Genomic DNA, 25265 nt, shown 5'->3' with positions numbered 1-25265 from the left:
TATTACCTCTGTCCCTTCTGCCGTGACCGGCTCCCTCTCTCACTGTCCGGTTTTGGCTACTACTGGAGACAAGATATTGGACTAAACGGCTTTTTGGTCTAACCCAGGAAGGATGATATTTTGTTCTTAGATCACAAGATCACCTTAGACCATCTTTTGTTCACCTTCCTCAACGTGTCAACAAGCTTTTATGGGTAATTGCCATAATTCTAATAAAATCAGCGAAGATCCTCACTTCTCCCTAGCACTAGCATTTACTCTCATTAACCACCGTCTCCTGCCTGCAGTAAACCCCATGAGATCCAGCTGTAAGTGAAGCTGCTGCCACATCTATTCTCGGTGATCTTGTCTAAATACGAGACTAATCTTGTCTAAAAATGAGAAACAAGACATAGATTAGTCACCGCTATTTTGTGTCAACACTTTTCCTAAGCAGGAAAATCAACCATTACGCATGCTGAAGGAAAGCACAATTAAGCCTAGGTCTAATTACTTGCTTGCCTTCCTTCAGACTTGGTTGGTGAAGGTCCAGAACAAAACCAGGACGATTCTGAGATCTCAGAAGTCAAAAATCTCAATAAATAAAAGGAACTAAGTCTTGAGGCTTTTTGCTGCGCTGGACAATCACGCTGCAAAGGGACCTCTACAAAAAAGCAACGGTAAACAAAATTTACCAAACTGCCTTCCGCTCCGAACGGCTCTCCCATCTGAGATTGCTGATGTGCGGCAAAGCACGTTATTTATGCGCTTCCATCAGGGCACAGAGACTCGGAAAATGCAGAGCTCAGGCAAAGCGATCCGTGCTTGGGGGTTAAGGGCTGTCACGGCAGCCAAGAGAAAAAAAGAGGGGGAAAAAAAAAAGAAAGCAAGCATGCTCCGTCAGATCCGGAATCGACGGGTCTCAAGCCGAAGACTGACACTTGAAATCCCAAAATCTGAAAAATGTCGCTGCCCCTCAGGAAGGACAGTGAAGGAGGGTCTGGGGGGTCCCGGGCCGGGGCAGGATTCCAAGCAGCCGGAGTTAAAAGTGTCCGTGTCAAAAGCAGAACTGACGACATTTCCCCCCTCTGTACCGTGGTTCGGGTGTAGGAGCCGGGGTGGGTATCACACGGAGCGAAAAAAGACAGAATTATTCAGGTGCGCTGATTAGCACTGTAATAAATGTCACTGTTTAATTCTCATATAATAATGCCTGGAATTAAGCTACTTTTTAATTAGGGATGGAATTAATGGGGATAACAGCATGACAACCATCACTCTTTTTTGTCATTTTTTCTAGAATTGTGGCTATTTTATTCACATAGCTACAAACTGAACAGCTACATATTTGCTAACTCTAAAGCTGAGTTTTGCTCTGTCACCTGACAATTTCTAAACCAGCAAGATTTTGTAACGGATGTCATCAGTCCTTTTGTCGCTGCTTAGGAACCCCACCAACAGCCCGGGTCGTGTCTCTTTGTGCAAAGAGAATTGCAGAGAACTACAGCTACGCCTGGACCGACACACGAGGGTGGGCAGGAACCAGAGCTTATATTTGATATATTAGACACATGAAACTGAAAAATCATACTGCATTACACCACACGATGCTACACAGTGGTTGACCATAGTCTCTGATGACGATTATTAGCATAACTACTTTTATTATTATTGTTGTTGTTAATAATAATTATTATTATTATTATTTACAGGCATGCTGATGGAATTTTAAGGAGAGATTTAAAGGAAAACAGATAGCTTTATGGAGGTTCGTAGGCGAAGGCTAACAGAAAGCATTCCTAGGTGCCGGGCAGGCTGGCATCACAGGCGGCAGACACGGCAGCCCAGACCTTGACAGCATCAGCGAGACTGGCTTGAAGTTAAGCAGCGGGACAGTAACAAAGGAAGAGCAACCAAACCCACAGGGAACCCTAATTTCATAACCGAAAAACCCCACCACAAGCGATAACTAACGGCTGGTGAAACACAGTTGCACAAACCTGTAAAAATGAGACCACCCCATGGCAATCCTTCCACTCCTCCCAGATAAGGGGTCAGCTGGAAAGAGCAATAAAGTGAGACTGGTTCCTTCATTTGGGAACTTTATTATTTCCCCTATAGCAGTTTGGGGAGTACGAGTCATTCGAATTCATTCGACTTGTTTGCTCCTAACACCACACGCACTATTAATGCTTTCTGCTTAGCGCTTCCCTCCAGGTGAGAAAGACATTGACTCGAAAGCGCAAACTGATTTAACGTAATTCTTGATTTCTACTGCACGGCATTTTCGTAGCAGCAAAGAAATGCCTGAGCAGCTCCCTGGAAGTCCGGTGGGAGACTCCCATGCACAACCATGGAAAAACTAATCTCTTTCTATTATAACGTATCATGAAGGATTCAAAGCAAGAGAAGCGTGACCTGCTTTTATCACATCCTGTTCCATAACCAGGACAGTACATTTTGATAACAGCACAATAACGTTCCCTGCTCTACCTCGGCTTTGGTTCTCAGGAGAGACCACAAAGACTCCTCCAAAGAACAGTAAGGACTGAAGTCACCATGGTAAGTCACCTACACCTTCGGGTAGCAGGGCCACCCAGTCATCCCAGAAAGACAAATGCTCTGTTGGTTTGAAGAGACAGAAGCAAGATTGTGCCCCCAAAAACACGTCCTTTCTTTCCTGTTCCGACAGCTGATTCAATGAGAGAGATTAGAATCACAGAACCATAGAGTGGTTCAGGCTGGAAGGGACCTTAAAGGCCACCCAGTGGCACCCCCTGCCCGGGGCAGGGACACCTCCCACCAGTCCAGGTTGCTCCAAGCCCCGGCCAACCTGGCCTTGAACCTCTCCAGGGATGGGGCAGCCACAGCTTCTCTGGGCAACCTGGGCCAGGGGCTCACCCCCCTCACACCAAAGAATTTCTTCACAATAGCTCATCCAAATCTCCCCTCTTCCAGTGTAAAACCATTAATCCTTCATCCTATTGCTCCACCCCCTGATCAGGAGTCCCTCTCCATCCCTCCCGTAGGCCTCCTTCAGGTACTGGAAGGCCGTTATAAGGTCTCCCTGGAGCCTTGTCCTTGCCACTCCTTAGAAAGAAGGCAACCTGCTGGTAAGCCCAGTTAGACAACTCCATATGCACGTCCATATAGACATGTCTGTAGGAATTAGACAACTCTCATGCTCTCACGAGCCAACAACTGCATCCACACCTAAGACCACGTCGCTGGGGATGCGACACTCATTTATCATACCAACGCGAGCTCAGGCCAAATTCCAATAACCCTGGACCTACTGCTGTCACAACCTACATCCGGGGTGCGAGCCCGCTGCGGTGCATGACATCCAGGCTTGTGTGCACGTGAAATGATTATTTCTCCCAAGAATATCACCCGAACACTCAGCCTGCAGATGTGGACACAGCCCACTCTCCTGCCCCCGTCCCCCTCCCTTATTTTGCCAGCTTCTGTTTCTAAGCCTCCTTTCTGGCCAATTTTACTCTGTGATAATCCAAAAGCCAAAGGAGGACACGCTCCGCCAGCCTAGCGTATAAGGGAGATTGACTCTCTGTTTTGCCACCTGACTGGGGACCCCACCAAGCAGTGGCAAAGGCAGACAGACATAGAGACAAACACTTGAAGTGCACTTTGTCTGAGCATCTCACCATTCATACGGAACTTCTCCTCTTCAAAAACTGTCCCAACTAAGACAAGACCTGGTGCACGTTCGATGCAGTACAAGGGCACCGGGCTGCTCCGAGTCTCACCCCTACCTGTCGTGGCGCAGATACCGCAATAGGACAAAAAGACACAAGACACGACCACGAAAAGAAAGCGTATCCCAGCCACCGAGGTCTAGTGACAGCAGCTATACAGTCTGCTCCCTCTGGCAAAGTGGTCGTTGGATCTACATGACCAAAAGGAAGGGTGGAGTTGGGGGGAGAAGGTTCAAGGGAGCAAGGAACTCGTTGGCTTCCTCCCTCATTGAAAGAGCATAAAGCCATTCTGCGGTACGCAAAACGCTGTAGAAGGATGATATGGATAATATAATTCAAACCTTTCCCCCTTGCATTGCAAATTCTCCAAAAACAATAATAAAAATGGGTGATACCATTTACCGAGTTAAAGATCTAGAGCCCATCCCAACACGTCTCATTTTCAAACTGTTCCTACAGTTTATGTCCTACAAATCCTGAAGAACGTAGTTTGATGGCCTGATCCAGAGCCAGTTTGGCCCCACTTATACTAGTAAATGAACGAGTGCCAGGGAATCTTCCAATATCCCCGAACAGGATCATCTGCACGTTTAAATTGTTAGCAGACCCTAGTGTGGTTTTGGCCCGAGTCAAACAGCTCTCTCCCAAACAATTCCTGGGAGTTGTTTGGGAGTTAGCAGGAGCCAGGAATGACTCCCAGTAAGCAGTGCAGACGTAGCCAGACTCCTCTGGAAGGGAAGAAAGATTGACAGCATGATGTGATGGTTCAGAGCGAGCTGGCTTCACTGGCAAAGAATCACAGAATGGTTCAGGGACCTTTGGAAGGGACCTTTAAAGGCCAGCCAGTGCCACCCCCTGCCCTGCGCAGGGACACCTCCCACCAGCCCAGGTTGCTCCAAGCCCCGGCCAACCTGGCCTTGAACCCCTCCAGGGATGGGGCAGCCACAGCTTCTCTGGGCAACCTGGGCCAGGGGCTCACCCCCCTCACACCAAAGAATTTCTTCCTGATGGTCCCAGGCACACTCAAATTAACGGGTTACGCAGCACTAGGACTTGATCAAGGGCTTATTCCTCTGACTCTGCATCTTCAGTTTCTCTCTGATATCAAAGCCATCCAGCCTTTAATCAGAAATCTGCCAGGGGATGGTGTTTGATCAGCAGCAATGATCCAGGCCAACGCCGGGAGCAGCGGTAGCGGACAGCTAACGGAGAATTGGGAGAAACCGATGGTTTCTGGCACTGCTCAACAGTCTCCTTGACCACCCTGCCCCTGGCACTTTGAAGCTGGTTCCTGCAGTTGGCTACTTCAGATGACAGCATCATTGAGGTTGGAAGGAACCTCTTGAGATGACCTAGTCCAGCCTCCCTGCCCAAGCTGGATCAGCCACAGCAGGTTGCCAAGTCCTAATATCTCCAAGGACGGAGCCTCCACCACCTGAGCAACCTACGCCAGTGCTCAACTACTCTCACACACTCCATCCACAGTCAGGAGGCCTTTTTCTTTTTACACCATGGGCTTTGATCAGTCTGAGCTGGGATGATGGACAGAAACACAGCAGTCTGCACCAAGGCACTCACTAACATCAACGGACTTGGGGTCGATGGTCCTCATGGGTCCCTTCCAACTTGAGATATTCTATGGTTACAAACCTACACCTGCTCAGGAGGTGAGCGGTGAGCAAGCAGCTGGGAAGACCAGACCATACAAAGTTCATGCACGTTGACCTTACACAAGCACTGGCTACTAACTAGCCAAAATACATGAAAGAAGGTCTAAAAGTGAAAGCTTTGACCCATGCTAGGCAAGAGAACGTTGTTTCAAAGAACACATTGCGATGTATTTCAGAGCTGTGTGTGCAAATGGCGAGGACTCTGGGGCGGACACTGTACGTAACGCGGGCTAACTGTGCAATATGGACAGTCATCAAATTAAAAGAGAAGGGAGCAGACAGGGGTATTGTGGAATGCTGCGGGATACTGAAGCTTCAAACAGCTTCAGAATAGTCCACAGAACGACTTTTAAATAAGATTAGGAGAAAATGGTTTCAGACTTCTTACTTACTTATCTGCCTGAAGAGTTCAACAATTACTTGAAACACTTGTGGAAGTTAATTGTGTCAGATGATACCCACTCGCTTTGGAATTCATCGGCTCTGACGTTAGTAGGTCACACCACACATTTGATACCAGTGGGCACCGGATGGGTGAATTTTCTGTCCAATGGTCTCTACTGAACAAATCTGTTCTACTGTTTAAGAGGGTAATTCTTTTACTGTTATTTGCTGTTTGAACTCTTACCCTCTAATTACTCCAAAACTATCATTAAGTAGGTGGAAACGAAAGAATGATCTCTTCTGTACAGTGTATTGTATATAATCAAAACCATAAATAAGGCCCTTTATTTATTATTCACATCTAAATAATGATCTCCTGCTGCCTTTTCCCTCCGACTCCATCCCTGAATAGAAGTAGAATATAAGATCAATACAGCCCTTCAACAGGAGGCACCCAGGGCAGACCAATGAAGAAAAGGAAAACCTACTTAAAATGCAATAGCTAATAATGAAAAATTAAAAGTTCACAAGAGAAAGCAAAGAAGGGGGTGCTAGAATTACCCCTTTTCACAGAATTAACAGACTAGGGACACAAAGAGGCTCCATCTTGGGAAAATGACTGTAGAGGGCAGGAGGGCGGCCGGCAGCGGGCCAAGGAAGGATCCCTGGCGTGAGGCTGGAGCCAAACGCAGCCACCACGGGCGAAAGGAGGAGAGCAGCTTCTGCGCGCTGAGGGGCTGCTGTCGCGTTTGGCTCTGTAAGAATACCCACGGAATGGCACCCGATTTTAGGAACTACAGCTCGAGAGGGAGGCTGAAAAGCAGGGATGGCTCAGCGAAGGAACACAGGAACAACTACGAGCTGGAAAACATGCTTTTCACAGAGGCCATCCTAATGCCAAACCTCCTATTTAGCAGCCAATTATGTGGTGATTTGATGGCAACCTACATATAAATTTGATTTATTTCTAATAAAACCAAACTGCGGCACACAAGAAAAGATACAACTAAATCCAAAGAGCAGGAACGGCAATGACCAAAGTGCACCAAAGCCCAGGAACTACCCCCAGGGCTGCGGCCCGCTCCTCAGAGCAGGAATTTCAATGCTTTCTACAAAATGCCTGATTTTTTGTTGGTATTTTCTACTTTGCACAGGAAGTAATTTAAAGAGATCTTCTGATCTCTGTTGTACTTGTGGTTGAGGTTAAACATCTGTGATGACTCACTTGGACTCTGTGAACTCTGAATCAGGGAACAATTGCAGCAACGTCTGCGTCTGTGTTTTGAGCTCTTTTGCCCCAAAACATGAGGGAAAAACTTCCCAGTAGAAGTTTTGGAAGCTCTTGTTTGCCATATACCTATGCGATTTCTTCCAACGACTGAAGACGAATCTATGACACAAGAAAATCCATCAGACACAGGTGTAAGAATTAGGAGGCAGAATACGCCGGCTGAAGGTTGGGCTTTGGAGGGCCGCTGAGGCTCATCTTCTCAGCGCCACCAACCGAGCAGGAGGTGCTGCAAGGCGGCGGGTCCCTTCCAAAGGATGGCCCAACGCAACACACCGTTCGTTGTTGGCCTGCTACGCTCTGCCTTCTCTTCACGCGAGACACTGGCACAACGAAATCTCAGAAAGACTGAATGTGTGGAGTCACAAAGCAAGGTTTGAGCAATGCCGTGGGAAGCCGCTGCTGAGAGCGCAATCCAGACCTCGGAAATAAAAATCACTGCATTTTAAGAAGGGTTTGTTCTTTTTCTTTTGGGCTATTCTTTCCTTTTTACCATCTTTACATCGAAACCTTGCAGCCAGGTCTGCAGCCGCAGAATCCCCGCAGAGCCGCCCTGGCCGCAGCCAAGCAGCCGGGTTTAGCTCCTTGAAGCCCGCGCCGGCCCTGGCCGGGCTCCAGGATCAAGCCAAGGTTTCTGGTGTCTCTTGGCAGCAGGACTTAGGAGGCAACATTTCAGCTCCAGGCTGAAAACTGCGCTGGGACACTACGTTCACCTAGAAAAGACAGGAGGGTTCCTGGCCACTTCTGTAGGAGAATATTTGATAATATTAAATACGTTTTTGAGAGGTATTATGCACAATTCAAAAATATATTAAATCTTTCCTTAGAGGGTTTTGTGTTTTTTTTTTTAATCTTGGGTAGGATTTTGGATTAAGAAACAAGACACCACCCCCTCCCTCCTTGTAAAGGGGGGAAGGTGGTGAAGGATGGAGAGTAGCAAGAGATGGGACAAGAGGACACAGCTTCAAGTTGCGCCAGGGGAGGTTTAGGATGGATATTGGGAACAATTTCCTCCTGGAAAGGGTTGTGAAGCATTGGAAGAGGCTGCCCAGGGCAGTGGTGGAGTCGCCATCCCTGGAGGGATTGAAAAGCCGGGCAGACGTGGTGCTGAGGGACGTGGGGTAGTGGTGGCCTTGGCAGTGCAAGGTCAATGGTTGGACTTGATGACCTTAAAGGTCTTCTCCAACCTAAATGATTCTACGATTCCATAAATAGTTTAAAAGTCCTACTTTGCTTTACATCAGGAAACTCTGATAATTAAAATATGCTGCTACAACGAGAAATTTTTAGGGAGAGTTGAACTGTCGGAGTTCTAGCTCTATTCTGAAACTATTTCAGATGTCTTCAATTTCAAACAAGAAGGGCGTTCTGTCGCACAGGCAGGTGGGACCTGGAACCAAAGCAGCTCAGGTTGGTCCAACCTGTGCTTTGTGCAGCGTTGCAGAGACCAGGTCTGCTTTCAGGGACAGCGGCACAAGCGTTTTCCGCAGGCAGCGAGCGCGACGCCGTGCTGCGAGCGATGCCCGAGCCACAGCAGAACGTGCCTCAGCCCTGCACAAGTGAGGGCTGCAGAGAACTGACAGCAGGACGGGACTAAACCCGCGTATTTTTGTGGAAGTGGGTAGATAGAGCCGTAGCGGCGCCGGGAGCTGAGAGTCCATGAATGGAGCAACAAGGCTGAAGGTACGGACTCGGGCTGCACAACGCTGGGTTGTCTTCATGGAATGAGCCGGTTGTGCCGAGGAAATAGCAGGGAAAAAACAGCCCAGACTCCGCACTGGAAAAACAGACATTTAAAAGTGCGACAAATTTAGCTGCCATTCATCCAAAGGAGCTTTGCTGCTGTTGAAACGGAGCTGGATCTCACTCGGGGGTTACGTGAGGCAGCTTTTCAAATAATCGCTTGGCTCGTCTTTGGTCTTACCCTTGAGATCCCCCCCATAAATTACCAAAAAACTCCTGCAAAAAGTGGGAAATTGTTACGCATTATTTCTACTGTTAAATAAAAAATACCGCCCGTTTAAAGTCAAAGTGCACTTTCAGTAAAGAAGAGAGATTTAAGTTTCCGGTACTTACTCAGACTCTTTTCTGAGCAGGGAACAACAAAACCACCCGAGAAATGGGAGTGACTTGCATTTGCGGGACACACAAACCAACTAATTGTGCAGAGGAAACAAACTCGAGAGTGGAAACGCGCCTGTGGCTGCCCCTGAATGGCAGGGAACCGGCTGTCAGACTCCCCGGAGCTCTTCCCGGCTCCTTAAGATACCCAGATTATAGTATCGTTCAAATATTTCTAAGGAATTACTGCGCCGTAATTAAAATACAGTATCTGAGTACAGTTTCAGGAAGGCAGAAGCACTTACTCTGCACGGACCTCGCTAAATTCCAAGCCCAAGCTGACTGTCAGCAGCTCCTCACGGTGCCAGGCTACTTTCTGACAGCATATTTATAAGAAAAAAATCAGGAATTGGTTAAAAATAGCCACTAACACTTCTCCAATGAGAGCACCAAGGGCAAATACATCCGTGGATATGCTGAGCCAACGCTCTTTTTCCTATAAAAATGGAACATAACAACTCTAGTATTAATCGGACCTCACCACCCCATTCCGGTGCAAATCGTGTGAGCAACTTTCAAGAAAATGTGCACGTATATGTTACGGATTAATTACTTCTTTGTTCTCTTTGTTATTTTAAACAGTAGAAAAGAGACAATTCCTGTTCTTATACTATCCAAGAATGGTTTTTTTTATTTGTGGACTAGGAACGAGCAATGCCATCTCTGCTTCCCTTTGAAAGCGAAGTTTTCTACATGCCTTTATGGAGCTTTTACGTCTGTTTTGTAACCGTGACTAATTTCCCTAATGCCGCTGAGTCGTAAAACCAGCCAAAAGCTACCTCGATGCAAAGGAAGGCAGAAAAAATAACTAACAACGTGTAACCCAACAACAATTCAGGTTAAAAACGTATAACCCCAAAATAGCAGCTGAGAGATTTGCCAAAGGGAAGCACTTGGAGCGCGTTTGGCCGGGATCACGGCTAACGACCTCCCGCCGCTCAGCCCGGGCAGGGCTCAGGGCTTTCATCTTTTTACTCTGTCCTCCAAAAACCTGCAAATTGAGGTTATTTCAGCAGCAGGAAGGACAAACAGACTACTTCCATTTTACAGGCTTTGTAGTAATTTAAAAAAATAGTTTAAGGCGTATGCTTCCCTTAGGATGATTAGAAAGAAATGAAACATGCTAAGAAGTTAAAAACCAATCACAAACCTGAAAATATACACAGATATTTGAGATTTTACAGAAAGATGAGTAGAGGAAAATAAATCCCTGAGCACTACGGTAACACCTAGTGAAGATACAGACAATGTCTTGTTTCTGAGCAATTTTAAAATCAAGTCTTCACTGCCTTTTTTTTTTATGTAATAGCCAATTTATTTGTCTGCAACATCTCTAGCAAAAACATTACAGAGCGTTCTTCAGCTGGCTGCTCTCTCTAGCACGGAGAGGGAATAGCAGCAACTGCTCAGAGACGCTGCCACAAACGTGAGTTTGTTGTTACGCCTATTTATTTCCAGTAAACTGCAATATGCACGTTACTTCTGGTGACCAAATGCCACGGTAAATCCTGCTGTTTCCCACTAAAATGTCACCTGGGTACGAATGACCTATTAATAATAATTCTCACTGTAAGCAAGGCATCAAAGTGAGCTATTACTCCATAATGACTTTGTTCTTGCCCTGTTCGGAATGACTCAGGGGAGGGCGGGCAGGGACGCGTCCGGCGCGACATCCCCCCGAGCTGCTCCTGCCATCCGGTAGGGACAGCCAGCAAGAATTAAAAGCAGGGAGCAGGGTCACGCTGCCGCCCCTCCTCGCCATCCCACTTCCCCGCAAACCCTCGCCGAGCAGCAGGACGACATTCTCGGCGGCACCCAGAGAAGTTCTCCCCCTGCCGTGCCCCGACGGCACGCAGAGACCCACCGAACGCTTTCAAGCCAAAGCAACCAACGCAAACCCGGCAAACCTGTGCGGCGGCGGCGAACGCCTCCCCGGTCCTCCGCCGAGCCGGCATCCCGCAGCAGCATCCCGGCACCGCGCCGTCTCTACGGAAACCGAGCCGCCACGTGACCCAGCATCTCCCGGGCACCGCCGACAAAACCTCTTCGGGATGGATGAGGCGGTCAAGGGTGAACTGTCCAGATACAAAAGGACTGGGGATCTTTTTTTTTTTTTTTTTTAAATACATCTGACCCATTTTGAGCTGTTTGCAGGTGAAGGGACGGACGTGCCCCTTGCCCTGTCTGCCCGCAGCAGCGCACCGACGCAGACGCCAAGTTTTTTAACAAACAACACTTTACATTTCGCTGCCCTCTTCCCCCTGAATGAACTAACAGGAGAGCCCCAAATTTACCTCTTCGAAATACAATATTCACCAAGAAAGAGGAACACAAACACGACAGAAGGAATGCCACGCTGAGATTAAAAGGCTGATTTCCAGAGTGTGGCTGTCTAACGAGGCTGCGCCCAGCCAGCTACAGCACGTTCCCCCCGGATTAACGACGGGACGGAAGAGTTTGTCTCCTTCATAGAATTCCAGGACCCCAGTTATTTGCCATACAGACATTTGTGATTTTAAAGTTTTCAGCAGAGCAGATTCCAGCACCACCAGTAAATGGAAGAGCCGGGGCACGGAGCAGCCTCGGGCAGCGAGACCCCGGCAACACCGAGGAGCTGGGGAAATCGGAAAGGCAGGAGGAAAGGCAAGAGCAGCAGAGAGGGAGGAACAGAAATAGAGACTGACCAGAAAACAAGATCTAACCAACACACGCGCACCAACACACACACTCCTGTCCGTTTTGAGCTAAAATGAAAATTGACATACGGTGTATAAATTGTAAGCATAATAGAGATTATTCCACCATGTAATCTGACATCATGCATATAAACCCAAAACAAACCAAAAATTTAAATTTCGCCCACTTACCCCAGCTTCGAGACAAGTCGTTTGGGTTTGCCTGAAGCCTAATTGTAACAAGTTTGGGCCTAAGGCATCAAAGAGAAAAAGTCACAACAACTTCCCTTGGTTGTTTATTCCGTTACTATCTCAGTCATAAAAAGTAGATTCTTAACTGAAATTTGCTTGGCTTCAGCATCATTAGCTTCAGTGCTAAACAGAAAGTCTCAGCTCCTTTTTCAAGCATAAAAGGAATTATAACACGCTCCATATTCTGTCCCAGAATAACAGCAGCATTCCCAGAAACATGACTGTGAATCCAAGCATTATAAAATGTGAAAGTGTTTTTAAATAAATACTGACAATATCCCATAACACGATGACATCACGTAGTCCCTTGACAATAGCACATCGTCAAGGCACAGGCGAGAGCTGCTTACTACTACTCAAGATCGATGCGTCAGATGAATAAGAAAGAATTAAAAAAACCCAAACCAAACAGAATTATAATCCAACCCCTTGGAGGTTCCTATTCGTTTTGCTGAAAAATATCGTAATAACCTTCTACCAGCCTGAAATCAAGAAGAGATTTCTCTCAGCCAGCAAAAAATGCACGTCCTCACAGCCTACCACGGGAACGAGCAAAAAGAATTCAAAATAAGGAAAAATTTTGTTCTGTCATGGAGAATAAGGAAAGTTGCTATCAAAACAAGTACATCATCCAAGCCTTCCTACTCTGAGCTCTTCAACGATAACAGAGGCCAAAACACTTCAGGAAAAAACAGAGCCCAAAGTAAATACGCTGCGAGGGAGGTCGGTCCCCGGGAATGAAGGCTGTTAGGGAATGTGGCGGAGAGCTGCCCCATGTTACTCATCAAATCATGGAATGGTTTGGGTGGGAAGGGACCTTAAAGCCCACCCAGTGGCACCCCCTGCCCTGGGCAGGGACACCTCCCACCGGACCAGGTTGCTCCAAGCCCCGGCCAACCTGGCCTTGAACCCCTCCAGGGATGGGGCAGCCACAGCTTCTCTGGGCAACCTGGGCCAGGGGCTCACCCCCCTCACACCAAAGAATTTCTTCCCAATAGCTCATCTCAATCTCCCCTCTTCCAGTGTAAAACCCTTCCCCCTCGTCCCACGGCTCCCCTCCCTGCTCCAGAGTCCCTCCCCAGCTTTCCTGGAGCCCCTTGAGGGACTGGCAGGGGCTGGAAGGTCTCCGCGGAGCCTTCTCTTCTCCAGGCTGAACCCCCCCAGCTCTCTCAGCCTGTCCTCCCAGCAGAGGGGCTCCAGCCCTCCCAGCATCTCCGGGGCCTCCCCTGGCCCTGCTCCAACAGGTTCTGCAAAGCAGCAGAACCATTTAGGAACCAAAGGTTCCTCCAAAAAGGCATGTCAATGCAGCAGGAATCCCCCTCCGGGCAGGACACCCAGACCCCTCACATGGGACAGGCTGGGATCCCACGCACTGGGAACGAGCTTCAGTCTCAGACTATGAACAAGATGTCCATGGGGTTATCAGTCAAACCCAACCACTGGCGTGGCGACTCCTGAAGACATGCTAGTTCAGAAGAGGCAATGATCAAGATGACTACAGAAAACAGAAACATGCTGCCTTCGCTGGGAAATGAAGGAAAATTCAATGGAGCAGGTGTTGGATTCAAATGCAAAACCTAACAGAATAGCAAAATCAAGGAAAAGATGCATTTCAAACATGTTCAGCTTTATAGCCCTTTTATAAGAAAAGATGTAATCTGTCTTCTGTTAAACATCTTTACATTTTTTAAATGTATATTTATGTCATTTTGGAAAAAAATGCCTATAATGTGACAGAAGCAGACACCATTCCTCAGCAGTGACAGAATGAGCACAGAAGTTAAAAATATGCCATCATATTCCAGCAAAATAAACTCACACCAAATGCTTCCACAGATCTTGGGAAAATATGGCACTTTTCAAAAATTGCAAAAAGACAAAAACCGCAGGATACCAGGACGTCACAGCTGTGTGCACACACCTAATCACTGGCGATAATTAAGATGAGGGTGGTGAGCCCCTGGCCCAGGGTGCCCAGAGAAGCTGTGGCTGCCCCATCCCTGGAGGGGTTCAAGGCCAGATTGGCCGGGGCTTGGAGCAACCTGGGCTGGTGGGAGGTGTCCCTGCCCAGGGCAGGGGGTGCCACTGGGTGGCCTTTAAGGTCCCTTCCCACCCAAACCATTCTGTGGTTCTATGTGCTTTTCAGTGTCTCAGGTCACCTTCTTCAGGTCATGGTGGCACCAGTGCCAGTGTGGCAAGGTGGGGCCCACGGGGGACTTTGAGTTCTTCATCCTGACAGGCAGAAACTCACAGCTCCTTGCTCCAGGGGAGGATGGCCAGCTGCTGCTACTCACCATGTGGACCAGCAGAAAAGGTGGCCATGAAGGACTGGAATCACTTTCAGTACGAAAGTTCAGAGAAAAGAACAAAGCGGCAACAAACTTGTGAATTTGTACCACACAGACACGCAACAGTGCAACGAGAAAACCTCCGAGCCCTCAATGCTAAAAGCAAAAGTTTCTCTTGGCTGTTCCTGATTGTGACCCTTAGCAAGGGGGGAGGAAGGCACTCACACACCGCCAGCTCTTACGGCTCTCCTTTCTTCACACTGCTCCCACCTCAGACGAGAGAGAAAATTCTCTCAGTTACCCAGTTTATCTTTTTCTCATCCGTTAAGCACAGGAAGGTAACAGGTTGTTCTCTCCCCTGTTCCTGGTAATCACAGAACCATAGGGTTGGCAGGGCCCTCTGGAGATCATCCCGTCCAGCCCCCGGCCAGAGCAGGGTCACCCAGAGCAGGTGGCACAGGAACGCGTCCAGGCGGGGTTGGAATGTCTCCAGAGACGGAGACTCCCCCACCTCTCTGGGCAGCCTGTGCCAGGGCTCTGCCACCCTCACGGGAAAGAAGCTTTTCCTCATGTTGAGATGGAACTTCCTATGGTCACGTTTGTGCCCGTTACCCCTTGTCCTGTCCCCAGGCACCACTGAGAAGAGCCTGGCCCCATCCTCTTGCCCCCCGCCCTTTAGCTATTGCTGAGCATTGATGAGATCCCTCTCAGCCTGCTCTGCTCCAGCTGAACAGCCCCAGGGCTCTCGGCCTTTCCTCAGCACAGAGATGCTCCATCTCTTGATCATCTCGGTAGCCCTTTGCTGTCCCCTCCCCAGCAGTTCCCTGTCCTTCTGGAACCGGGGAGCCCAGAACTGGCCCCAGTGCTCCAGCTGTGGCCTCCCCAGGGCAGAGCAGAGGGGGAGGATGACCTCCCTCCACCTGCTGGCCACACTCTTCTTGCTGCCCCCCAGGATGCCATTGGCCTTCTTGGCCACAAGGGCACATTGCTGGCCCATGGCCATCCCATTGTCGCCCAGGACTCCCAGGTCTCTTTCCACCGAGCTGCTCTCCAGCAGGTCACCCCCAACCTGTCCTGGTGCAGGGGGTTATTCCTCCCCAGGTGCAGCACCCTACACATGCCCTCGATGAACTTCATCGGGTCCCTCTCCGCCCAGATCTCCAGCTTGTTCAGGTCTGGCTGGATGGTGGCACGGCCTTCTGCTGTGTCACCCGCCCCTCCCGGCTTTGTGTCATCAGTCTCCTGGAGCAGCATCCGCCTCATAAAACTGTATTTTAATACTTTGTTTGATTATTATACTGTATTTAAATATGGCCAAATGTAAAGTTATACACCTAGGACACAAAAATGCAGAGCAGACGGAGAACAGCGCTCTACTGCCAAAAGCTGTGACCACACAAAGGATCACAGACCACAGCGGACAGTGAAGGCAATCCGTTGGAAGCAGAGCTAATCTGATCCTTGAACATACGTATACATGGAAACGTGTCGGTGCCTAGGCAGAGAAAGAAAAACAAAACAAGGGCTGGAAACAGAACAGAGTTTAAGAGAAAAAAAAAAAAAGAAAATAAACCACAAATATTGAACAGGAAGGAAGACTATCCATTCAAACAAACTACTATTGGAGCAACTGTGCATTTATAACCCCCGGAAATCAGGAGTGAGTGACTTTACGGAGGGTAACCCTTCCCAAATACAAATTACCGGGCTCAGTAGAGAAGGAAGGTGGTGACATTTAATGATCAATGAGATACAGGAGGTCAGACCGGCTGATTTAATGTTTTCTGACCTTAACTTCTATAAAAAGTCATCTTTGATGTATGCTTGCAATAAATACTGGCAACCTAAGCATATTTCTCCTTCCCTTCCTTGCGTTCATCTAAATTTTATTTAATACATTTAAGAAGCCGATTTGGATCAGCAACCCCTGATTCTAAGAGAAAGGATCTATATTTTCTTGGAGGTTTTGGTGGCCGCCAAGCTTTTACAGGAAGGTTCTCCAGAATACTTTCCCGGCTGGGAGGAAATTTGTCTGCAGTTGGACTAACGGCCAGAGCAGCCTCGTCTCAAGGACGAAGCAGAGTGAGGGTACTGCCGATCAGAGCGGCCTCTGCTCCCACCCAGAGCGGGCGCCTTCAGCAGCAAACGCTCTGTTCTCCAGATGACACCAGCCCTGCCCTTCCGGGAACGTCAGAGGGGCCATCCCACCCAGTCCCTTTGGGATCTGCTTGGGAAGCCCAGTACTGACCCTCCTCCACGCCCAACGCTGACCACTAACCTCCGCCTTTCGCTTCCCCAACCTGAAACTGTTCGGTGCGCCAAAAGAGCTTTTTTCCAGTCCCCTGCTAACTTCACCTCTTTAACAGCCTTTGACTAATTACCCTTCCAAAGGCTTTTTGGAAATCCAACCACACGAAACCCACTGGATTCCCTTTGGCCATGGTGCTCTGTAGAGGACTGCCAAAGAAGTCCGGCCAGGGAGTGAGGCTGCATTGATTTGTCTGGAGACCCTACATAATCACAACTGGCATTAACGACATTTATTATAAAATAGGGTGGGGTTGGGCTCCTGAGGGTTTCCAGGCAGGAAACAACAGCGAAGCATTTTGTTTTGCTCTACGATTTACCGCACTGGCGATATCTGGCACTTACGTACGATTAATCAAAATTCAACACAACATTATTTTTCTTGCTAGGCATATTGTTTTTTGAGATATTCCAAACAGAGCAGTTTAAAAGGACGTGTAGATGTAGAGTTAGCACAAGTTAAGACGTTCACTTGCTAGCCAAAGGTGATGCCCTGGGACAGGGGGCCACGATACCCGAGCTCCAGTGGCCAGCGTCACCCAGGTACGCTCACAGAACGCTCTGGGGTGGAAGGGACCTTCCCTCCCTTCCCCTGGGGACGGAGCACGAGGGCAGCTCACAAGAGCGTCTCCTCTGAGCCATGCCAGCATCTCTGGTGCACCGCGCCTCAGACTACGAGGCGTCTCAGCACCTCTAAATCTCCGAGCTTTTTGGCAACTGCAAGAAGAAACGATTTCCACCAAAAGCAGACTCACTAAATCAGCTAACGACGTTTTAGCCCCACTGTTAAGCACTGCAGAGGCAAGAGGCAGCCTGGGCTAAGAAACAGGCAGTTTTGTAAGCATATCAGGTTTTGGTTTCCACTATAATCCACATATTTTTCCAGCTTTTCAGCAGAGCTGTCCGCGGCAGCGGATAAAGGGATATGATTTTTGACAGGTCATTGCTCCCTCCAGGGTTTTGAGCTGAAGCAACGACAGAGACCTAAGTCGTTGCTGCCTGAGAAAGTGCTTGTGGGGAAAAGAAGGGAACAGTCAATAAGCAGTTTTTTAACAGTCAAACAAGATAAAACTTCTGGCCCCATAAATCTGACGGTGCAGAAACACCTTTGTAACCTGCAAACCGGTATTCTTACCGTAACCCTTCACAAAGACCTCACAAAATTTATTTTCATGTGCAAAAGCAAACCTTTGACGCATTATCACTGCAAAAAATTCTGCGAGAAAATATATTCAGCGTCAAACCTGAATCTCTTCCCGAGTCGGTCATACCACTGCTGGCGGAGAACAGAAAGGTCATTGTGATTTCCGACAGGCGACGCAGAACCACGCTGCATTCTGAATGCAGCCACTTCTGCCTTTCGCAAAGAGTTAAACCTATCGTCTTGGTCGTTTGAACCCAGGTAAATCTAGGAAGTGTCATTTTGCTAGAAAAAGGACCTAATTCACATTCTAACTGAATTATAGAACCGTTTGGTAAAGCCCACCCCGTGCCACCCCCTGCCCTGGGCAGGGACACCTCCCACCAGCCCAGGCTGCTCCAAGCCCCGGCCAACCTGGCCTTGAACACCGAACGTGACGGGAAGGCTTAAACAAGCATCCCCAGTCCTCTAACGTTGATTTGACATAATCCATCGCCCTTTATCTCTCTGTGGCTTCGCATATTTGTCACCTGGAGTGACTTGTAGCAGACAGACTCCCTCCCTGAGCCACTGGAGTGGGACGGACGTTTCCTCGTCAGATGTCACCGTCCACGGCGTAACTCATTAGCACAACCCCGCGTCACGCCGAACTCCCCCAGGCTGCGAAGGGAAGGGCTGCGGAGGTGACACGCGCCATGTTCTGCCGGGAATTCGCCGGTTCCTCGCAGCGAGGAGAGGGGAGCAGCGCTGGCTGCCACAGCCCGGCGTGACGCAGCCCATCTGTCACCGTGGCCGCCGCGACCGACGGCGTCAGCACCAGCGTGGGGACACCTCGGCGCTGTGATGTCGGCTGTAGGATGATTCTGGCAGTGCCAGCTTTTGCCGGCATACTCATTTCAGTTCAGAACAGTAACTTTTCACAGGCTGTGCAAGCGAAAGGATCACCGAAAGGATCCATCTCAGACCGTATTTTAAAACAAAGGCTTTACTGGGAGGGGTTTGCATTTGATGGATCCGGAGCCAGGGGAAACGATCAAGTTATAACCTGAAATAACACTGCAGTGAAGGAAAACTCTAAATGATTTCTCCCAGCAAAATCAATCCATGTCAAATACAATCCCTGCGTTACCAAACACAAACTAAAAAGAGGGTTTTTTTAATGTCTATGAATTTTTTCCCATCCTGTAGGCTGTAATCCCTTAAAAAAGGGGGAGCCTCTGGAGCCTGCGGGGTCCAGTAATCGCGTTCAGAAAACCGACACCTAAAAAAGAGCATGATTCCTGTGGAATTGCCCGACAGGAGCCAGGCAGCTCCCACCCAGACACAGCCCACAGCCTGGAGGAGGGTGCGGGGGGAGAGAGAAGGGGAAGAGACGCAGAATGCACCGAAACAGCAGAATTTCCATCTTTACATTCCTGACCCAGCACGGCTGCCGGGATCCAGGTGAAGAGGAAACACTGCAATAACTGAGCTGCTGAACATAAGGCTGACCGGGATTCTCATTTGATTTAACATTTTCAAAGTTTTAAAGTTTCAGTGGCGGAAATTCCACCACCATTTTTGATTTTGGTAACCTATTCTAACAATTATTTGCTTACATTCGCTATTAAAAACATACTTCTTATTTTTATTCTGAATTTGTCTAGCTTCGACTACTGGGTTTTCGTTAAGCCTATCTGCTAAAGCTCCCTGGGATTATATTGAATTTCTCTAGGATAGATATTTTTAGAAATATCAAACCGTTCTTAACCTCTGTGTGTTATAGTTCCATCACTCGCGTCTTTGGATGTAAAGCTATGCATCTTCCCCCAGCTATTTCCAGTCCCTTCACCATTTTCATTGACCTTCTCAGACCCTTTGGTCTCTCGATATTTGTGTTGATGGCGGGTGCTGTAACCGTGGGGTGTCCTGAGAAGGGTCCTGCCACCGCCAGGCAGGACGGGCACCTTCTCCTGCTCTCCTCCTCTCCCGTCCTCTTCGCATCCCTGCTCACAAAACCGCCTCAAAAGGCACGTTCACCCGACTGGCATACCATGACCTCCACTAATTTTCTTTGAGTCATCCTGCCCAGCGTCCTGCCCTTCCAATCTTCTTCACTCCTCCAGGATTCTCCTTGTTTGCCTGTCTCGCCGATCAGCAGGGATTTCACACCTTCTCCTGCTGGTCGTGGAAACGACTGTTAATGGCGCAGCAGACGGGCTTGCTCTCTGCAGGACTCGCTTGGAAACACACACCCTCTTCTGCAACCTCCTTTTTGCAGTGAGGACAATGAGCTATACAATTTTTTTTTCCCCCAATCTGCTGTACGTGTGCTGTATTGATTACTGGTTTCTAAGTTATTCAATGCTCATAATAAATGCATTACACCAACAATATCACTTTACTAATCAAAATTAATTTCATAAAAAAAAAAGATACAAACTGAGGCTGACTACCCCAAGTTGCCAAAAGCCTGTGCTTGGTTGGCATGAGTTACCTCTTTATTTACTGATCGACAAAATAGCTTATCTGCCGCTCAATTACTTTATTCACCATCAAAGTCATGTTGGTAAACAGAACATGTCAGAGACTGCCCTGTTTGACTTCGCTCCCCGCCCCCCCGCCACCTCGACACAAGAAATGAGATCATACGGAGTTTTCTCCAGCGCTCTGGGAACTTTCCACCGCTCCAAGACATATCAACAACCGGCAGCAGGTATCCAAATTAAGAAATTCTTTCAAAATGCGGTTTGGACTGAAAACGCAGACGGTGCAGCTCAGCATCCTCTTGGATTACCTCTGGCAGGTACCTCCCCGCGGGCACATTGCACAGCTGCTGCCCCGCCAAACCACAACCTGAAAACTATTCTACAATAACTTTCAAACCATTAGTTTACATGCTTTGCTACCAATTTTTCTTTTCTCCTTCCCTTGACAAGCATTGCTCTTTTTTCTTCCCTTCCAAGCCGTGTTTTCCCTGGAGCATTTGGCCAAGTATTCTTAAACCGTTCCTAGTTATTAATATTTTTATGTTCGCATTATTTACTCAGCTGAAGCTGATTTTAGCTTTGCGGGACAGTTTCCTCTAAAGCATTTGTTAGATGCTGATGTGCACCTCGTTTACAGGAAAAAAAATGTAATCAAGTCATGATCACTGACACCTCAGTCGTGACTCATTGCGGCCCTAACCAATTCCTCTTTATAAGCCGCGTTCTATCGAAGAACCCCCGCTGGCTATGGCTATGGCTATGGCTATGGCTATGGCTATGGCTATGGCTATGGCTATGGCAATGGCTATGGCTATGGCTATGGCTATGGGTATGGGTATGGCTATGGGTATGGCTATGGGTATGGGTATGGGTATAGCTATGGGTACGGCTATGGGTACGGCTATGGGTACGGCTATGGCTATGGCACTTTTCACACTTGAAAACTGGGGGAAGGTTGTGTGCTGCGCTTTTGTTTTTTCCTCCCTTTTTTCTTTTTTTTTTATATTTTATTTCAGTGCTTTCACTTATACAGAAAACCCCAAAGGTCTTATGTCACTTATATAGAAAACCCAGTAGGTCTATTTAGTCTTATCTTCATTTTATTTTTCATGCTATTTAGTGTCTGATATAAATCCCCTCCGTACAAAACCACAACACCCAACAGTGAGCCACCGGCTTTCGCCTTGGTCTGGCTGAGGACTGAAACTCGTTTGATCCGTTAACAAATGACTGAGTCCTAGCCAAAGAAAGATGTAAAGGATCAAACTCGGTAACCCGTGTCAGAAGTAAAACTCTGGCTGGTAGCTTCGGGATGAGTTCACGCAGGCAGTCACGACTCCATGCCTGTAATCGTTTTCATACACTCTGCTTACGCAGTTACATACTCTTTTATTTTTGATAGAAGCATTACATTGTAAACGACTAATTTTCTCTTGTGAATGTTAGTACATTTCAACACAGAAGCAGCACAGAGAAAAATCTAAAGAGAAATGTGAACGGATTCGTGATCTGATAAGATTTTAAACACGAAATTGTTTTCTACGAGGCTGAGCAGCGCTACAGAAAATCCAGATTTAAAGCTAAGTGAGAAGCTCCACAGCACATCCCGGCCAAGGCCTGGGGAGAATTCCATGGACGACGTACAGCCTTGTCCGGGTGGGTCTGAGAAGCCATTCATTTAGGAGAACCCGGGCTTCAGCTCCGAATTGAACAGTAGCACAATAGACTTTTTAAAAAAAAAAATAAATAAATTTGAGTGCAATTTGACAGAGAAGATCAGAACAATTATATTCCATTAAATCAGATCAACTCCCCTCACTGCAGAGGACTAAAGCAAGCGTTGTAAGAGTTGTTAAATATTTAGTGATGCAAGAACTGGAAAAAACAACCACACAGCTAAGTAAAGCTCCGAACGATGCTGTTAAGGGCTCTAGCGTTGCAACTACTCTGCCATGTCAAGTTAGGGATCATCTACGCTTTTCACAAAAGAAAGCCACAGGAGCGCTTTACCACGCTAGGATAAGCTTCGCAGTTCTCACCTTTCCCGTACTTTGACAAGCTGGCCTCCAGCTTGTTCTTAACGACTGCCACGACTGGTAAAAGCAGCGTACGGGGAGCCCGTCAATCGGAATCACGGGGCGCTAGGAAAGGCCAAACAGCACCGTTTGCACTGTGAATATTGAATCGCCAGGGGTTAGAAGACGTTCGGATTTGAATACCTCGGTTCTCCACGCAGAAGTTGTGACAGCGCAAACAGTTCAAGAACCTGGTATTTATGACCCCAAAAGAGAACCCGAGGAGCATCAGCCCCACTTACTCTCAGAACTGCACACTACTCAATACCCAGGAAAATGGGAGTCCTCCAGTTGAGATAAATTCTACCCAGTTTACGTAAATTCTGTCCCTTTGCTTTGCTCCTCTCTCCTCACTCCTCTCTAGAGCACGTCCTTAAATTTAGATATATATAAAAAGACTGAGACTTTTTCTCAAGACTCCGTAGGACATTAAAACAGATCTAGCTGGAGGCTTAGTTTATTATACATACACAGGAACAGAATTTGTTTGGGGTTTTTTTCTCTCAGGTTTTACTTTCGGTGTGACAACTGGCAAACTGGGGAGGCAGACTGATTTCCAGTCTGTTCAGACCAGCACCAGCACAATGGTATTTCCTCAGAACCATTCCATGGGTTGGACGAGCTAAGCCCCGCTACTGCTAGTGTTAGGCAGCATTAACTTCTTTGTTTATACAATTTTAATCTGCAATAAATGAAAAAATAGAGTCTGATCCAATACGGTGACGAGCAAACGGTACTTTGAAATGCCAATAGATGCGAGTGGAAAACACAGCCAGGCCTTAGCTCAACTGCACAGAAACATGCTCTGTATCCCTTCTCTCGTTAACAAGATATTCTTAACAAAACAGTATCCTTCAAATAATTTTTCAGAGAAACACACAATTACAGCATTGCAGCTCTATAATTCTAACCCAAGCAAAAATCCTTTTTGCTAGCCTTTTCCGAAGTCAAACACGGCCACAAATACCTTGCTTTGTATCATTGATTAAGTGAAAAATAGATGAAAATAGATACTCACACTATATGTGCAAGATCAAGTGGCTTTTCTGGCTGCTCGGGAAATACAGGGCGAGGTGGTTCTCTACTTGGTACGCAACCGAGGGATTTACTAATTGCATGGCTCAGCTTCTTTGCAGGTGATTTCTGGTTTTGAAAAGAATGACAAAAATGAGTTGACTATTAGGAAGAGCAGGGAAATATGTGCAATCAGATAACAGAGAAGAGTAAAAAATGCATAGTACTAGAATATTCAGAACTATCCATTTACATTATAGCATACCTAAGAAATTAGTACAGAAACTAACCTAAGTGAACAAGTTTCATGGGGGCTTTTGGTGCTATAATATTGAAAATAGTTTAACAAAAGTATGTAAGACCAAGGAATAAACCAATTGTCTGGTACTCCTATCAGGAATTAAATCAAGGGGCAACGTATCCTATTAAGGGATTTCTTACGCTCACTCACAAGGTCTCGTCAACACAGGCGCTGTACTGGGAGGGGAGGACGACAGGAGCTGGGGCAGGAGCAGGTCCCTAACCATCCCCATCCAGCCCAACCACGAGGAAGCCGTGGCAGGAGCAGGTCCATAACCATCCCCATCCAGCCCAACCATGAGGAAGCCGTGGCAGGAGCAGGTTGATAACCATCCCCATCCAGCCCAACCACGAGGAAGCCATGGCAGGAGCAGGTCGATAACCATCCCCATCACCCCAACCACGAGGAAGCCACGGCAGCAGCAGGTCCATAACCATCCCCATCCAGCCCAACCACAAGGAAGCCACGGCAGGAGCAGGTCCACAACCATCCCCATCACCCCAACCACGAGGAAGCCACGGCAGGAGCAGGTTGATAACCATCCCCATCCACCCCAACCATGAGGAAGCTGTGGCAGGAGCAGGTCGATAACCATCCCCATCCAGCCCAACCACGAGGAAGCCACGGCAGGAGCAGATCAATAACCATCCCCATCTAGCCCAACCACGAGGAAGCCACGGCAGCAGCAGGTCCATAACCATCCCCATCCACCCCAACCACGAGGAAGCCGTGGCAGCAGCAGGTCCATAACCATCCCCATCCACCCCAACCACGAGGAAGCCGGTGCTCTGCCCCCCCTCTGTCCTCTGCCAAGGCAATCGCTTTTAAAAGACAACTTCCAAATTTTTTTGTTGATTATGGGCAAAGCCAAGGTGAAATGTAGTGTTAAGATAGAAGTGAACGACCGGTTTCTTTATTTTCTTTCACAAATTGTCCTGGTTGTGCTAACTAACCTCACGGGAGCAACTGTGCTGGGACCATCTAAGGAAGACTGAAAGCCTGGTGACAAGCGTTGCCAAACACACAAGGATGGACAGCTGGCCTGAGTCATGCGCTTACAATGTGTTTTAAGTCCAAGTTAAGTCTTGAAATGTTATTACATCCACTGAACTCATGCCAGTGATGTGGGAGGCCAGAGAATGCTTTTACGAGAGCTCAGAAATAAGCCGGCAGTTCTGGTTTTCTGATCTAACTCACCGGCGGTCCATGTATGTGTAACCTAGTGGCTAATTACTCCTATGTAAACTTTTAATGCTTCTGTAAGACGTTCCAAAGCAGAAATAGGACCAATTATCAAGGCACATTCAAATTAAAATTCAGATTAACGCTGATTTAAGCAGGAGGCAAGGCTGCCCAGGACAGGAGTTACACATACAGCTACAGTTAATATAAATTAGTAACTAGCAGTTACTAACAATTACTAATATTTACTAACAATGAAAAAAACAATTAGTAATTAGTAAACCAGTGAGAATCTTCAACTCTGGGCCTCTTGGCTCAGCAACAGAAAACAGGCAATAAAGGCTTTTTTGAGTGGAGAACCTGCGCGTGGGGAAGTTGCTCCCTCTGTGGATTTACGTGGTTTG

At 47.7% G+C, this 25265-nt stretch overlaps 1 protein-coding gene across 19 annotated transcripts in view; it reads right to left on the bottom strand.

Moving 5' to 3' along the window:
* Positions 1-25265, bottom strand: part of DTNB (dystrobrevin beta) — a 227938-nt gene that overhangs the window by 128755 nt on the left and 73918 nt on the right. For 18 of the 19 annotated variants that reach the window (XM_074582278.1, XM_074582279.1, XM_074582274.1 and 15 more), the window contains one exon: positions 23383-23507. In XM_074582278.1, coding sequence (XP_074438379.1) covers positions 23383-23507 — 125 coding nt within the window. Of the gene's footprint in view, positions 1-21837; positions 22016-23382; positions 23508-25265 lie in introns of those variants that run through there. The other variant, XM_074582286.1, reaches the window with a different exon arrangement.

Source organism: Larus michahellis, chromosome 3 (assembly GCF_964199755.1).
Source record: "Larus michahellis chromosome 3, bLarMic1.1, whole genome shotgun sequence".
Lineage (NCBI taxonomy): Eukaryota > Metazoa > Chordata > Aves > Charadriiformes > Laridae > Larus > Larus michahellis.
This window is presented reverse-complemented; position numbering and strand designations above follow the sequence as displayed.